General features: G+C 45.2%; 2 protein-coding genes across 2 annotated transcripts; one reads left to right on the top strand and one right to left on the bottom strand.

The window, feature by feature from the left end:
- Window positions 10,063-11,715, top strand: LOC8082294 (divinyl chlorophyllide a 8-vinyl-reductase, chloroplastic). The gene has a single exon (XM_002465229.2). It carries the CDS (start codon window positions 10,191-10,193, stop codon window positions 11,382-11,384), a length of 1,194 nt encoding a protein of 397 aa, XP_002465274.1. The 5' UTR covers window positions 10,063-10,190; the 3' UTR covers window positions 11,385-11,715.
- On the bottom strand, window positions 12,079-15,425 carry LOC8082654 (zinc finger protein CONSTANS-LIKE 13). Its single transcript, XM_002467817.2, has 4 exons — window positions 14,268-15,425; window positions 13,926-14,156; window positions 12,568-12,863; window positions 12,079-12,448 (listed from the first exon to the last, which is right to left on the bottom strand). The coding sequence occupies exons 1-4, from the start codon at window positions 14,886-14,888 to the stop codon at window positions 12,355-12,357; spliced, it is 1,242 nt and encodes a 413-aa protein (XP_002467862.1). The 5' UTR covers window positions 14,889-15,425; the 3' UTR covers window positions 12,079-12,354.

The following is a 16,644-nucleotide window of genomic DNA, read 5'->3' on the forward strand; positions in this document are numbered from 1 at the left end:
TTTTTTAAAAAAAATAATGGTCAAAGATATAAATGTTAGACTTATGATAAACCTAGTAGTATGGTATGTAGATAAAAACAAAGGGAGTAACAAATACATATAAATCCACTACATAATAACCTGCCAACGCCACCCTTAATTGCCACCCATAACACAGTATTACTTTAGCCCTTTTTGGATGTCTATAAGAAAAATAATTTAAAAAAAGGGGAAAGCGACGATGAGATCCAAACATTGGATTCTATAATGAAGTCTTAGAGTTCAACAATCTATACAAACCTTTACGATTTGGATATTCTCACTATACAATGGCAATAATTAATCAATATATTAATGAGTTCTATATTCTATTTCACTATCTAGAATCACGACTAGCTACAATGAGATCCAAATACAACAACAATCAGGCCTTTTTTGTTATCATTGAATTATTTGATAACACCTCCTATTATATAAAATTCATCTCATTTGCTAAATGCACACCAGGTGTAACATCCCAAAAATTCGCATTCAAAAATCACTCGCATTAAAAATTATTTTCAAAATATATTTCAGAAACTATAAAATAATTTGAGCTCTATAGTATCTCCATCTAATCCATCCATATTTATTTTTCGCGCACAAATAATAGCAAGTACCAGCAAGCTTACATGCGAGAAAACATAGCAGTGCACCTACACGAATATATATCTCATGCATGCATGCAGGACATGCCACCGACCATTTGCATGCACCTGCATGCAAGGACACGGTGACACCGTCCATTTGCATGCAACGTGCATGCAAATGGGACATCGTCCTTTGCATGAAAATTACACCGTCCACCGTCCTGTCGTCCTGTGTAGCCATGCACTACAGTAGCAATTCTAATGGCCACGAGCTGAGCACTCTGGCCTATAAAAAGGCACTCTCGGGTGCTCACTCTCACCACCCGAGAAACACGTTCACTCACTCACTCACTCACTCACTCGGACGCTCTCACTTCGCGTATACCGTATACGGCCATACGCACAAGCCGAGCTCGACTGTCGTCGCAAGACGAGGTGAGCAGCTCATGAGCATCTCCTTGCTCTTCTCTGTCTTTCTGTAGTATTTTTCTGTATTTTTCCATGTATTTGTCTGTACCGGTTCACTGCCAAGAACTCCACGAATAGAACCATGACATAGAGAAGAGTTCTAATGACCCCTGCTAATTTCTCTCTAACCATGCATGTGTGGGCCAAGCATTAACTCCAAATAGTACATGCATGCATGCAACATGCACTACCAGCCAAACAAATGCCCACGTGAAGCATCCATTCCTTAATCATCGTTAGCCTTTTTCGCATGATTAAATTCCGACCATTTCACAAATGCCACATGCTAACTCTGATTTTAATAATTCTTTTTCCTAAATTCATCTAAAATCATGATCTACCTCCCATATTAATTTCATGATTTTTGGAGCTCATTTGAATTTATATGATTATTTATCTGTGCCTGTTGTCTGTGTCGTTCGTCACGTATTTTAGCTGACGGAGTGAACGAGCCGGAAAACGAGAACGTTGGAGACGAGTACCGCGAGTGTGACGCCGAGGACTCGGACTGTCAGCAAGAGTTTGCTGAGGACGCCGACGGAGGCAAGTCCAACCGATCCCCTTTGATGCATATTGATCCTATTTTTAAACACAACCCGTAGAAGCCGTTTTAAATATTGCATGTAAGATATATGTACGAAGTATTTTTGCTGCTTAGTTAAAACCTGTTGAATAGCCATCCTTGAATTGATATTACCCGGTAATTGTCTTGTTCGAACCTAGGAACAAATAATATGCTATGCTTAGGACTTGTTACTCATCCTGGATACTCATCGCTATATTTTCCCAAATATAATAATTTTAAAAGTAAAAGGTGTGAGTGGTGAAAATAAATTGTGGGTATTGTGAAAGGGTTAATGAACAAGTTACAGATGTGATTACTATGGAGATGGGGCGGATGAGATCTCTTTTGGGGATGCCCTGGTGTTGTGGCTTATACCTTGCGGGGTTAAGCGTGAAGATATCCGCCTTGTCTCGATTAAGGACTGAGCTGATGATTCATCTTGCCTAACTCATTTATCGTACAACCACTCGCCTTGCATGGGAAAGGCTTAGTCTAAATCCCTCTAGTTAGTATGGCAATCACCTGGAGGCAGGTGTGCAACGGGACACTAAGTGATGTATGTGAAATTGTGGAATTGTATGAAAAGAGCTTTGTGAATTATTGTGGTATCATGAGATGTGGCCTTAGTGTTCCCGTGGTGAGCGCCATTACTTAGCTATGGAGGGTAATGACTTTGATGGATCTGTGCTTGCACGACGGTGTAAGTTATGGTATCCTACTTGTGGGAAAAGTGTACAACCTCTGCAGAGTGTAAATCTATCTGGATAGCCGTGTCCGCGGTCTCAGACGGGTTATGGTTCGGTTTCAACAACTAGATGGATTGGGATGAGTGAAAACATGAGAGTGAGTGTGATTTTGGAAATAAATGGTTGACTGCCATTGTGTTGTGGGAACAAGGGTTCAACAACACTTAAAATTGTGATCAAACCCCCATTTTTTTAGAAATACTATCATATGTGGAAAAAGAGGTCTTTTACAACAGTATTTGTGAAATGAAACCTTGCATGTGTAAAAAGATAGCTTTATGCAAATAGAACTAAGCCTCATCCTTGATTTATCCATATGCATATATACTGTTATCCCCTTCCGTAGGGTAAGGTTGGATTTGCTGAGTACTTTGTACTCACCCTTGCTTTATTAAACAGAGGAAGATCCGGACTTCGATCCCGAAGTGGCGTTCGAGTAAGGTCGTGTCTGCACCCAACTAAGCCTGTGGCATTGGGACTCGTCAGATGTTCGATGGCGATATCGTTTGTTTCTGGGTCCTTTGGACCTATGTTGTATTTTGGTGTCTTATTATTATAGCGTGCCTTCATTGTCCACGCTTATCGAGACTACTGCGCTGAAACTTATCTGATGTAATAAATGTGTTACTAGCCTCCTGAGACTAGTATTATATCACATTTGAGTTCCTGGTTTACCAGGGACGCTTCACCAGGCCATTACCAATTGAGCGTAGCCATGTGTAGCAACTTACCAGTTTGATCGTGAACCATGCATAGTCCAGGTATCAGTTATCACACCTGTACATCTAAAGAAAAATAACTATCCCACCGCACCTACCGGTCAATAATGAGGTACTCTCACTTAATTTTCTAATTTATGTAAATCTGATTCTATTCCCCATGATTAATAAAGGGTAGACTCTCAGTTCTCTTGCACAAAAGTATGTCAAGTACTGGATGAAGCATTTCCATTTAGTAAACATTTTCTTTTTGTTTTACCAAATCTTTTATTATCTCAAGGTAAATTTTAAATATCAGAATACACTATTACATAACAGAGGAAGTACACACTTGTGATTGCTTTGTCAATATCGAGATATACTGAACTAGTTTTTTTTAAGACATTCAAAGATATAAAGGTGTGTATTCTTCTGTGTTGATATTGTATCTATTTGAAAATGATGCCTCTTTCCTAGGTGTAATCGAAGTATGAATAGTTTAGAGAGTGATACAAAAAACACCTTTGGCTTATCACATCAGAGATGTAATATAAGTGATTTAATTTGTTTTCGCGTCACTAATGACTGTCTAGGCACCTCTCTAATGTAAAAATCTAACATATAGTGCAGTGCAGGGGTCCTGACAGCGCGAGTAGCATGTGCATGGATATCGGCCACACGTGGTTCATCTGGATAGGACAGGTAGGAGTACTAACCTCCAACCCCAGGTAGTAGCCCCGCCGGACATCGGTTTCGTTTGACAATATATGGACGGTGATGCAGGTAAACCTGCTCAAAGTGAACTGAAACCAAGGACATCTATCGGGCGGGGTAGTAGTAACAACAAGGTCTTGTTTAGTTCACCTCAAAAAGCAAAATATTTTCAAGATTCTCCGTCACATCGAATCTTGCGGCACATGCATAAAGCATTAAATATAGACGAAAATAAACACTAATTACACAGTTTAGCTGGAAATCGCGAGACGAATCTTTTGATCCTAGTTAGTCCATAATTAGATAATATTTGTCACAAACAAACGAAAGTGCTACAGTACCGAAATCCGAAATCTTTTCGGAACTAAACAAGGCCCAAGATAAAGATGAGCCATTTTTTGGATTTTGGATGGACGGCACGGCAGCAGGGCCCGGGAAGGCCCCGAGAGGAATTGAAGGGAATCAAAGGGTGGAGAGAAAGGAGTCGGCGTGGATGGATCTGGATGAAAGCGATGGGAGGGAAGGAGGAGGATCAACGTGTCTGATGATCGGAATTAATGGGACGCAACGCGAGCATGCAGGTCTCGGTCATCTCGGACTCACTCTCAAACACATCGGCATCATCGGTTAATTACTAGTTTGGGCGGTTGCTCCTTGCATACGCTAGTCGTTGTGGTTGTAGCGGACAGCACAACACTACGCGCACAACCGTCGGATCAACCGCCTTGCTCCGCGTAAGTAAACAAGGACCCCGGCCCACCCAACGGCCCCAGCCGACCGTTAAATCAAGAATTTATGAAAACAGTTGTGTAATTAGGCTCATGACACATACTCTCTGAATATGAATAAGGGTACTACTGTTTTTTTTCCTAGCAAACCGCCGTTGAACGAAATGACTTTGTGGACGGATGAGTCAACGTTAGAGGGCTTGTTTAGTTTCCTCCAAAACTCAAAAAAAAAATTAAAATTTTTTGTCACATCGAATCTTACGGCACATCACTAAATGTAGATGAAAACAAAAATTAATTACACCATTTAATTTTTATATAAATCACGAGACGAATTTTTTAAACTTACTTAGTTTATAATTGGATAATAATTATTAAATATAAATAAAAATAATACAATAACCCAAAAAATTAGCCACGGCCTGAGATGAGACGCATCTGTGGTCTGGACTCCAATCTCCTGCCGGTCCTGTCGAGGAACAGGCATGGGATGAGCGATCCTCCACCCAAAAAATTTTTATCCATATCATCGAATCTTTGGACACATATATGGAACAATAAATATAGATAAAAAAATAAACTAATTATACAGTTTGGTTGAAAATCGTAAGACGAATTTTTTAAACCTAATTAGTCTATAATTAGTCTTAAGTGCTATAGTAACCTACGTGTGCTAATGCCAGATTAATTATGCTTAATAGATTTGTCTTGTAGTTCTAGACGAGTTATGTAATTTGTTTTTTTATTAGTTTCTAAAAATCTCTCTCGACATCTTTCCGACACATTCGATATGACACCTAAAAATTTTCCATCTCCAATCTAAACATGGCCGTAGACCCGTAGTATAACTCATCCGGTGGTCTATCATCATTGCGTCAGACACATATCCGGATAGACCTGAGACCTCCTGAGACGACGACGACGACGACGGCGGCGGCGGAATGAACACAGCAATGTTAGGACAACGAAACAAAGGAAACATATATACATGGCCTTGAGTTCAACCTTATCATCAATTCATCGTTCAGCATATACTCGTATGATGCCGCAGGCTCGCAGGGCATGGAATGGATTGAGATGGGTGAGCGAGGCGTGTGAGAGTTGGTCTTCGTTTTTGGAGGGTGGACACCGACCTGCAGCTGCATGCGTAGCGACCATCCACATCCGCAAAGCTTCCATCGATGGATCATTCTTTCCTTCTCTCTTTCTCTCTTGGGTCTTGGACGGCCGAGTGGGTCCCGCTAATGTTATATCCATGCTAGAAAATACTCCCTCCATCCTAAATTGTAAGTCGTTTGACTTTTTTACCCTAAGTTTGATCACTCGTCTTATTTAAAAAATTTGTGCAAATATAGTCAAATTTAAGTTATTCTTGAAGAACTTTTATTAATAAACCAATACACAACAAAAAAAAAGTGATATTTTGTACAAAACTTTGAATAAGACAAGTGGTCAAACTTTATATTAAAAAAGTCAAACGACTTACAATTTGGGATGGATTGAGTAGTATATATTTGTACATTGCGACGAACATATAATAAGTTCTACGGCGCTCTTTATACCATATAATACGCTCTACGGTGCTCATACCAATAATATAATAGTAAAATTTATTATTTTTGTTACCTCTAATTAGACTTGATCTCACCTTAATATGAATTCTAAATCCATGATAAAATGTTTGTGCGATGAATATTAACTGCCTATGGTAATAAACGGGAGATCCATTCAATTAGAATGAAATCTTGTTACATTCTGTGCTGTTTGGTGGAGTGGAGCTCCACTCAACTTCGGTTTAAACTTCTCTGTTTTTTTTTCTCTCTTTAATAAAACAAAAAATAACAAGAAGTCAGTGAATTCAGTATTTATTTACTGATTTGTTGTAAAAGAAAAACACTACTGAATGATTGATAGATTCGGGCTGATAAACTTAAACGAACAGACTCGAGAAAAAAAACCTGGGCACGACCTCAATTTGATGGCTACGACTAGGAGAGTCGGAGTTGTTAGCGAAAGGCGCGGAGCTTTGCCCTTTTTGCTCTGCGGCGCACGAGAAAGAGCGGAAGAGGCCCGGGGGCCAGGGCAGAGGCGAGGCGATGGAGCGAGCAGTTTGGCAGCGCCCCGTGCCTTCCGGTCGCTTCACTTGCCTTTGTCTTCTTTCATCAGGAAGAAAGCTTCTGTTCTTCCAGCCTCTCCCGTGTCTTGTGGTCATTTCCCCTCAGATCCATTGCGTGAGGACTACTGGAAAGTTCCACTTTCTTCAGGGTCAGCAACCGATCATCATGTGCAGTTGCAGTGCATCCAAATGAAAGCTCACGTGATTGTCAAAATAAATTTACAAAAAGGTAACGTATGAAGCTCATAATAGACTTGTACAAACTTGAGTACAAGGCGTAAAGAGAGTTTTAGAAATTATAGGCTAAGTTACATTTCTTTTTATTAGGCCATTCGGTCCTTCCGGAGACAAGTGAAAGGTTAGGAGAGGAATGAAACAATAAGTTGCACGTAAAAAGCGTATCAAATTAAATCAAAACTTATAAGAAACTATAACATACACTTCTCTTGCATTTCTCTCTCCGGACGTAACCCTCGTACATGCTTTACCTTTTTGTTGGATAAAGCTATAGCTATTTCTGCAGAAGCCTATTAGGGCTTCCCCCAACGTAAGCAGATGGAATCGTTAGCCTCATATAAAAGTAGTCTTCCACCTATGCAAGAGACGAAACGAAGCAACACTCCATTTATCACGGTGCTGATGTCTTTACTGCTCTTTGCAGAGCTAAAAGCTTGTCATGCTGCATCCTTTTTGCTTTTCTCTGCACCCAAAGCTCTCCATAGGAAGTAGTGCTTCTACTCTGTGTTAGTTGAGGCTATCGAAGCTTCTGCAAGAGACTCTGCACCTTTGCGAGGCTACCGGCCTCAGTGACTTGGAAGTTTAATGCAGACGTGGAGTCTGGGGCAGCACTCCACGATGTCGCGTTGGGGAAGCTCTTAGGGCAGAGCCAACACAAACCAACGAGGGTAGTGATTTTACCTTAAAGTTTTGTTTCACTTTTAGCTTCCAAAGCATCACATAGTTGTAGCTTTTGGCTTCCAACACGCGCTTGGGTAGTAGCTTCTCGCTTTTGTCAAGTGAAGCAAGTGTCTTCTACAAGCAGCATTGACACCCTAAGAATGAATGTGGATACCGAATGCGGACGTGGAACCGTAGGCACACAGCCACGATGTAGGGTTGGGCAAGCCCTTAGGCCACCCCCATTGCTCCATACTAGACGTTCGCTTCGTCAGACCATATAGGATTAGACAAGAAAAGGTACGTAAGAAAATGGTGTTCTCGTAGAGCCTACTAGTAACCAGTAGAAGTCACATGTCTCACCTGACAAAATACAAAAGCAACCATGAAAGAGCACAATGTAAGAAAGAGAAGTGCTCCCAATAGTTAAAATGGTAGAGGGATGAAAGTGGACAAAAACAGTTTTAGAATATAGAAAATGGGAAAAATCGGTATGAGATTTTTCTATATTTTAGTGATTAAAGAGTACAAAAATAGTTAAAATGGTGGTAGAACTAATTGAAAATAACAATTTTTATGTTTAACTAAATTTAGAAACAACATCATCATAATCATAATATAGAAAACGGGTCGAGTTGGGACGAAAACTTACCCATCCATTTCGAACATTATGTAGGTTAGCTTTTTATTGAGGCTAATGATGACATACGACTGCACCGCACTTGCTCTTACACACTGTATTTGTGTTGTTGTTGTGTACCTTCACCCGCTAATAATGTGACCCGTGTGTGCGTGTTACCAACTACTTGGTGGCTTCTATGGTGGAGGGCAAACATTGTTTGTAATATTGCTGAAGTTGTGCAACAACCAGGAGTGTCAGGTATGCGTTCTAGCTTCTGTTTACGAACTACGGATGATGCACCATCACATTAGGAGTTGGGGATAGACACCTGTGATCGTGGGAGTCACTAATGGGAATTGAAAAGGAGATAAAGAGTCAGAGATGAGGTGAAGAGTCACAACGTGCGGTCGGTCGAAAGATCCGAGGTTATGATTGTTGTTTTCTGGCTGGTTCAGCCAGCGAGCCGGTTTAAGCTAGCTCATGAACTAAACGAGCTAAATTGCTGGCCCAACTCATTAAAGAAAGTAAACAAGCTACACTCAGAGTCTGAGACATTAACAAGCCTGCAATGAACTATGGAAGTGATCAGATTGTGTATTGGACCGATGACGCTATGCTGTGGACTGTAGTAGAATCATAAACATTCTTTCATCCATAAACTGGTGAAGATAGCGCCGTTATCATCTTATTGGCCATGTGCCATTGGTATGGTTGGTAACTTGTTTATCTATGTATGGATTAGCAATCTCTAACAGAATTATTGATGGTATACTGGCAATCTCTAACACAAACGATGTGTAGAGAATTATGTTCTCTTATCCTTGTTAAATTAATAAATAAAAGTTAACTTTGTTTTACTGGTATCGTACTCGTGTTTGGGGAGTGATGTCGTACTTCTGAACTACAGCCGGCAGCACCTTAGCACTAGTAGCATGAAAAAAAAACAGCATTCCAAACCCTTCCCAAATGGCCAAATCCAGGTTCCAAACACACCCACCTTTTCTGAGGTGGATCGCCCTTAATCGACTGACGTTGTAATGATTGACAGTACATAGATTATAGTAAAGGGATTACAGTCGAGTACAAAATCAGTTTGGAGGCAAACAATTTTTTTTGGGGGCAATAAGAAGCTACTTCCTTTTTTTTTAAGGAAAAAAAAGAAAAAAGAGGTATATAATTGGCCTCAGATTAGCATTTTGGCACATTAATCTTTGTCGCCGATAACTCGGGCAAGAGATCACCCGAAGCGCAAAATAGTTATCGAGACTCATGCCATACGCTGTCATCACCGGCAACGAACCACTCAAATCAGTAACCAATCCCTAGAAATTGTACAAATGATGAGGAGCAAAACCAATCGTTTGCGGATCATGCGAAGCTTTTGCGGTTTTAACAGAGAGAATTCCAACCCCGCTCAAAAGTGAAAACAGATCGACGGAAAAAAAAACGAGGAGACGAGAGAAATCCAACCCCCATTTGAAAAAACAAAAAAAAAAACCCCGAATCGACAGAGAAAAAATAAGAGAAGGAACGAAACGGCGCCGAAAGGTGCGGAAAAGGACACAGAAATCCTAATTCAGAGACGAAGATCGCAAGAAGCCGCAGCAGCAGCCAGCAGGCGTAGGATTTGAAGCTACGGCGGCGGCGGATGCTAGGGTTTCTTCGTCGTCGTCGGCGGCGGAAGAGTCACTGCGTGCCGCTTTTATTGTGATTCTCAACACTGGACTCTGACGGGCCGCGTTTTGTGGTTGGAATCCTCTCGATTCATACACAACATAGGCCCATGGGCTCAGAAAGATTTCAGCCCAAAATCACGCTGCCATGCTCGCCCTCGTCTTTTCTCTGCTCTAAAAAAAAAAGATCGCGAAATGTGATCCATCCATCCGTTGTGCTCGCCGTGTCCGAAACCAGAATCACACCACCGGATTCCCCACACCTCGCCATCGCCACAAACGCCGCCCAGCTCCTCGCTGACACTCTGCGCCTCCCGCATTCCGTCCAACTTCCCCGTCGCCAGTCGCCACTGCCATGGCGGCCCTCCTCCTATCCTCCCGCCTCCCAACCACCGGCACCGCCACGCCGTCGTCGTCCACCCGCCCCGCTCCCCGGTTCCTCTCCTTCCCCGGCACCGCCACCCGACGCCGGAGCCCGCTCCTCGCCTCCTCCGCGGCGCCCGCGCCAGCGGCGGCGCAGCCCTTCCGCGCGCTGCCGGCCTCGGAGACCACGGTCCTCGTCACGGGCGCCACGGGCTACATCGGCCGCTACGTCGTCCGTGAGCTCCTCCGCCGGGGCCACCGCGTGCTCGCCGTGGCGCGGCCCCGGAGCGGCATCCGCGGCCGCAACTCGCCCGAGGACGTCGTCGCGGACCTCGCCCCGGCCCAGGTCGTCTTCTCCGACGTCACCGACCCGGCCGCGCTGCTCGCGGACCTCGCCCCGCATGGCCCCGTCCACGCCGCGGTCTGCTGCCTCGCCAGCCGCGGCGGCGGGGTGCAGGACTCGTGGCGCGTCGACTACCGCGCCACGCTGCACACGCTCCAGGCCGCGCGCGGGCTCGGGGCCGCCCACTTCGTGCTCCTCTCCGCCATCTGCGTGCAGAAGCCGCTCCTCGAGTTCCAGCGCGCCAAGCTCAAGTTCGAGGAGGAGCTGGCCGCGGAGGCCGCGCGGGACCCCGCCTTCACCTACAGCGTCGTGCGCCCCACCGCGTTCTTCAAGAGCCTCGGCGGCCAGGTCGACATCGTCAAGAATGGGCAGCCGTACGTCATGTTCGGCGACGGCAAGCTCTGCGCCTGCAAGCCCATCAGCGAGGAGGACCTCGCCGCCTTCATTGCCGACTGCATCTACGACCAGGACAAGGCCAATAAGGTGCTGCCCATCGGCGGGCCGGGGAAAGCGCTCACGCCGCTGGAGCAGGGGGAGATGCTGTTCCGCCTGCTCGGGCGCGAGCCCAAGTTCATCAAGGTGCCCATCCAGATCATGGACGCCGTCATCTGGGTGCTCGATGGACTGGCCAAGCTGTTCCCGGGCTTGGAGGACGCCGCCGAGTTCGGCAAGATTGGCAGGTACTATGCCTCAGAGAGCATGCTGTTGCTGGACCCGGAGACCGGGGAGTACAGCGACGAGAAGACACCAAGCTACGGCAAGGACACGCTCGAGCAGTTCTTCCAAAGAGTGATAAGGGAAGGGATGGCGGGACAGGAGCTCGGCGAGCAGACCATCTTCTAGGCCTTCTCCATTGCCAGTTTCCAGGAGAAAGGAACTTGTAAATTCTATGCCGACAATGTACTTGTAGAAAGGTGAGCTTTTTGACTTCTTGATGATGCAAACACAACTTGCGATTCGATTGTACCATAGTATGATGATTCTCTAATTTGGAGGAAGAGAAATTTTGTTTGTCTCAAAATCATTGTTGGTTCAAAGAAGCTGAAATCTTGTCCGCACACAGTATATGTTTTCACCCACTGTTTCTTAACAGTAAACACTGTAAAATGTAATTCCACGATTGTTGAATTGTTAAAAGAAATCCACGCCACAGAATATGAATTATTCGTCTTAACAGATTCCACATTTCCACCATCCCATGTGTTAATATCATTTCTCAGTTTTTGCATTACAACGTTGTTCATTACTCATCAGTGAAAGAAGCTTTTGCATTGGAAGCCTTGTTTAGTTCCCAAAAAAATTTGCAAAATTTTTCAGATTCCCCGTCACATCGAATCTTTAGACGTATGCATGGAGTATTAAATATAGATAAAAATAAAAACTAATTGCACAGTTTGGTCGGAATTGACGAGACGAATCTTTTGAGCCTAGTTAGTCCATGATTGAACAATATTTGTCAAATACAAACGAAATTACTACAGTGCTCATTTTGCCAAAAATTTTGGAACTAAACAAGGCCAAATAATAAGTTAATAGCTAAGCCAAACCAAACATAACGGTACTATTATATTATCTCCAGCACGTCAAAGTCACATACTATATACAGGTGTTTGATCTCTCAAAGTAGTGTAGCCACTAGTCACATAACTGCAATACACACACATCATTCCACTGTATATGAAGCTATGGTTATCAGCTATTGAACTGAACGCAAACAAAATTCTGGCACATTTATGCATTATAATCACGCAATCGCCCCTAATCAATTTTCTTCTTCGTGCCGGAAGATGCTTAGCATATTGCAAATTCAGGTTCATGTCTGGTTTGCCTTTGCAAAACGCCCCTTGATCCTGAGCCTGCCATCAGCACGAACTTTGCGTGACTCATACCGGACCTGCCTGTCGAATCTGCAGGAGTTCCATTGCAGCACAGTTATGTACATTAGAAGTTACCGCTCCAAGCTGGTCCATACCAGAAAAATTGTCAGGGAAAACAAAAATCATGTCATGGCATATCCATATCTCACCTTCTTGTCTTCCTCTTCGCTTTATAGCGCGAAATGACCGAGTCACGATCAGGGCAAGGCACAACATCAAAGCCAGTCCTTTTGGGTAGACCTTGCATGGGCATGCCAATGCCAGGATTAACCTGGTGGTTATCTTCCATACTATTACCATTGCTAATGCTGGGGCAGATTTCCGACAATGGGGCAAATGATGACAAGCACGGTTCAGCTGAGCTGACTGGAACCTGATCATATGCGACCTCGACCTTGCATGCATCATTTAGGGCATCCAAATCACAGTTATTCCATCTGCCATTCTGCCAGCCAGAAAAAAAAACAGCTTGTTAATTGGTGTCTAAATAAGTAAGCACTGTGTACAGAAGTATGAGCACTGAGAGGACGTGTACATTTATGTTTTCCAGAGCTCTTTGATTTTACACCCCATACTTAGACTTTAGTATCCTTTTTCATTACTAAGTTCAGCCACAGCAAGTAGCAGTACTACTTCCTGAACGAGGTGTGGAACCATGGCAGTATCAAAACATTGTTTCAGGTTTACTAATCGAATCTTTTGATGGTATAGCCAGAAAAGAGAAAAACGGAGCAATAGAACCGTATCAATATATCATAAGCAAGTTATTCTGGTCTTATTCCAGTTATCCAAATGGAATTTGCAAGATTCTTAACTACAGTGACTTCTTTCTGATTCCAAAGTGTTGTGTCGAGCTGTTAACACTAGGAACCTCAGATTCAGAATATATCCCTCTTCAAGATAGCTATGACTCAATGGAAAGTGTGTTAAGCATATGATAAAGAATATGCATGGTTTCTGCCATACAAGAGAAAATGCTTCAGACACTATCTTCCCTTGGCATAGTTTTTGAATTTTGATTGATGCTGTGGCAAAAATGTTACTGGAATTTTTTATCCAGTGAGAAGAAACCACATGTTTTGAGAATAACATGATTTTTCTTCTATAAGTACTGACTTCATCCATAGTTTGTGAACAGCATACCATGGGTACTCACTGCTCAGTCATCCCTGAGATTCTTAACTATGCTCACTTCCTTACTCCCGTGAGATGTATGCTCAAGTCATGAGACTTAGGCAGTTTCAGAATATATCCCTCATCAGATAGGTATGACTTAATGCAAAGCACGTTTTGAGTTGTAGAATATGCCATCTATGGTTTCTGCCATTCAAATGGAAATGCTTCATACACTAGTCTAAGTATAAGTTTCTGAACGATGCTGTCCCTCAATGCGTCCTCAATGGGTGAACAAATGAAGTGAAAGATACTCATGTCTACATCCATAGTTTTAGGTTGTAAAAAGCGGGGGTAATCAGTCATAGAAGAGATTCAAGTCCGCAGATCAAACCTCGTAAAGAGGAGTAGGCATGGTTGCAACCTCATGGTTGTTCTCTGTTCCAAAATTGCCATGTCCAGTGGCATACTGTGGCGACGCCCAGGAAGGGAACTGATCTCCACCAGCTTGCTCTGCCTCCTCACGACCTGCTGATGCCTGCACACCGCCATCTGACTCTGCGAGCTCACCCAGCTGCCGAAGGATCTCCTCGTTCATCTTGCCGTCCGGCGAGATGCTCCGGTTCTTGTGCATCGGATGACCAGTCGAGAATTTAAATCAGAGAAATCAGAGTAAAAAGCAGACACGACTAAAATTTTTGGGGCAGTGAGAGCAAGAAGAAGGCATTGCTACTACCTTGGGCGAGGACGGCGTTAAGAGAGGTTCGAATCCATGGCAAGGGGTTGTGGGCACGATCAGATCCTCCAAGCTCAGTACCTGGGGCTCCTCCCAGATGTTCCACCAGGCACCACCATCTTCGGTGGCCGGCTTGTCGAAGAGGGGCACCCCGAGGAGCGCCGCGAGGTCGCTCGCAGGGGGGCACCCGGAGTAAGGCTGCACGGCGCAGCGGTCATGGAGCGGCGGGTCACCGCCGTCCCGGTGCCTCCCGAAGTCGCAGTTGGAGCAGAGGAAAGCGGAGGACGAGGCGCGGCGGAAGACGGCCCCGGCGGCGCGGCAGTCGGCGCAGAGCGGGGCGCGGGCGTGGCGGGAGCACACCCCGTTGGCGCCGTGCACGAGGCGGTCGCACGGCAGGCACAGCCTGGCGGAGTCGGCGCGGCAGTAGACCGCCGCCGCCGCGGTCCCGCAGTAGTCGCAGGTCGCCGCCTCCGTGCCGGCGCCGTCGCCGCCGGCCTCCGCCTCGCTGGCCGCAGGTTTCTTGCCCTCCTCCGGCTCCGCCTCCCCTGGGCGCCGCTCCGGCTCATGGTCCAGGCCCGCGCCCAGCATCTGGTTCCGCTGGTCGTCGTCATCCTCACCCATGGCGTTGGACTTGCGATGACAAGTCACTGCTGGATCGTGAGACTGAGCTCAGCTAGAGGATGAGACGCAGCCTTCGGAGTGGAGGGAGGAGAGACGGGCCCTGTTTCGCTTCCGTTTGCCCCGACCGGGCGGCTTTGCTTGGGGGATAAGAAGAAGGGGGGGCGCCGGGGCCGGGGCGGAGACTGGACTGGAGCGAGAAGCGTGAGCGCCGTAAATGCGGAAAGGGACGGCCTGAAAAGGAGGCGCCACGCACGACGTCGACGAGGACGAAAGAGCGAGAGGCTCGCCCCCCTGCGTCTACCGTGCACTGCTACTTGTCCGCTCGGCGACTCCCCGCGAAGGCGCGAAGCTTTGCCGGCCGTCGCCCGTCGGCGATGGACAGGTGTCCCCGTGATCTCGTCGGTTACCCTGTCACCGCATCGGGTGTACGTGACCGGCGAGCGGTGACACCGCACAGGCACAGCGCGCGACTCGTGATGAGGGGACGGCGTCTTTTGCCGCGAGAAGAGAAGCTCCTTTTCGTTCTCGACGTGATGTACTGATGGCAATTGGCAAAGGCACAAGGGAGAAGGTCGTTGTACCTACGCGCGCAGGGAGCGGCGGGGGTGGGGGCCCGTCGGGCTCGGGCGTGGCGGGGAGCGATGCCAGCAGCGACGGCGGGAAGGTGTGGTCGCTTTCGGAGAGGAGAGCCAGAAGGCGTGGCATTGCCCGGGAGGGAGGGTAGGGCCGTAGGGGAGGAAAGGACAAAAGGCACGGAGCAGCAGCAGCTTCGCCACGGTTCGGACGGGGACGGGACGACGGGGCGGGGATCGGGAAGAGAGGAGAGGTGCACCTGTCTGACGGGAAGATCTGCGGTGCGACCCGGCGGGAGATGCTGCCGTTGGTGGTGATGGGACAGCTTGAAAGCAGAGGAACCTGCGGGAGCCTGGTGACGTCAGCAGTGATGATTTTTTTCACGAAAGAAATTGGACCCAAACACTGGATACTCGAAAGACTGTACAAGGTATGGGAGTATGGAAGGGAGAAAACCAGGAAAAAGGAAATTACATGTGAACCGTCTTCAGGCCTGTTTAGTTCACCCAAAAATTAAAAAAATTTCAAGATTCTCCATCAAATCTAATATTGTGGCACATGCATGGAGCACCAAATATAGACAAAATAAAAACTAATTACACAGTTTACCTGTAAATCGCGAGATGAATTTTTTAAGCCTAGTGTTACTCCATAATTGAAAAATATTTGTCAAATAAAAACAAAAGTGCTACAGTCCCGAAAACAAAAAAATTTCAGAACTAAACAAGTCTGGCCGTGTTTAGTTAAAAAAATTTCACGACACTGTAGCATTTTTGTTTGTTTATGATAATTATTGTCCAACCATGGACTAACTAGACTCAAAAGATTCGTCTCGTAATTTCAACTAAACTTTATAATTAATTTTTATTTTCGTGTATATTTAATACTTTATGTATACGTCTAAACATTTGATACGACGTGAAATCTTAAATTTTTTTGATATTTGAGTGGAAGTAAACAAGGCCTAAGCGAATTTTGTGCTACTCATGTGTAGATCATGATATCATTTCTACATACGCATACGCATGGTGAATAGTTGCGGATTTTGCACTAAAGTGCTGATTCCATTTTTTTTATCTCCTTTGTATAAATTTTTGTTGCTTCTCAAATGTTATATGAACATAGAACTTTTCATCATCTATCCATTTTATAATATTGTTGGGTTTTTTTAGCATATTTGAAT

This window comes from Sorghum bicolor, chromosome 1 (genome assembly GCF_000003195.3).
Source record: "Sorghum bicolor cultivar BTx623 chromosome 1, Sorghum_bicolor_NCBIv3, whole genome shotgun sequence".
Lineage (NCBI taxonomy): Eukaryota > Viridiplantae > Streptophyta > Magnoliopsida > Poales > Poaceae > Sorghum > Sorghum bicolor.

Excerpts from the sequence above, each read along its gene's own strand:
- LOC8082294 (XM_002465229.2), top strand. The coding sequence starts at position 10,191 with ATGGCGGCCCTCCTCCTATCCTCCCGCCTCCCAACCACCGGCACCGCC.
- LOC8082654 (XM_002467817.2), bottom strand. The coding sequence starts at position 14,888 with ATGGGTGAGGATGACGACGACCAGCGGAACCAGATGCTGGGCGCGGGC. Across the intron at positions 12,864-13,925 it reads TGCCTACTCCTCTTTACGAG|AATGGCAGATGGAATAACTG; the intron begins GTTTGATCTGCG and ends TCTGGCTGGCAG. Across the intron at positions 12,449-12,567 it reads GCGAAGAGGAAGACAAGAAG|ATTCGACAGGCAGGTCCGGT; the intron begins GTGAGATATGGA and ends GAACTCCTGCAG.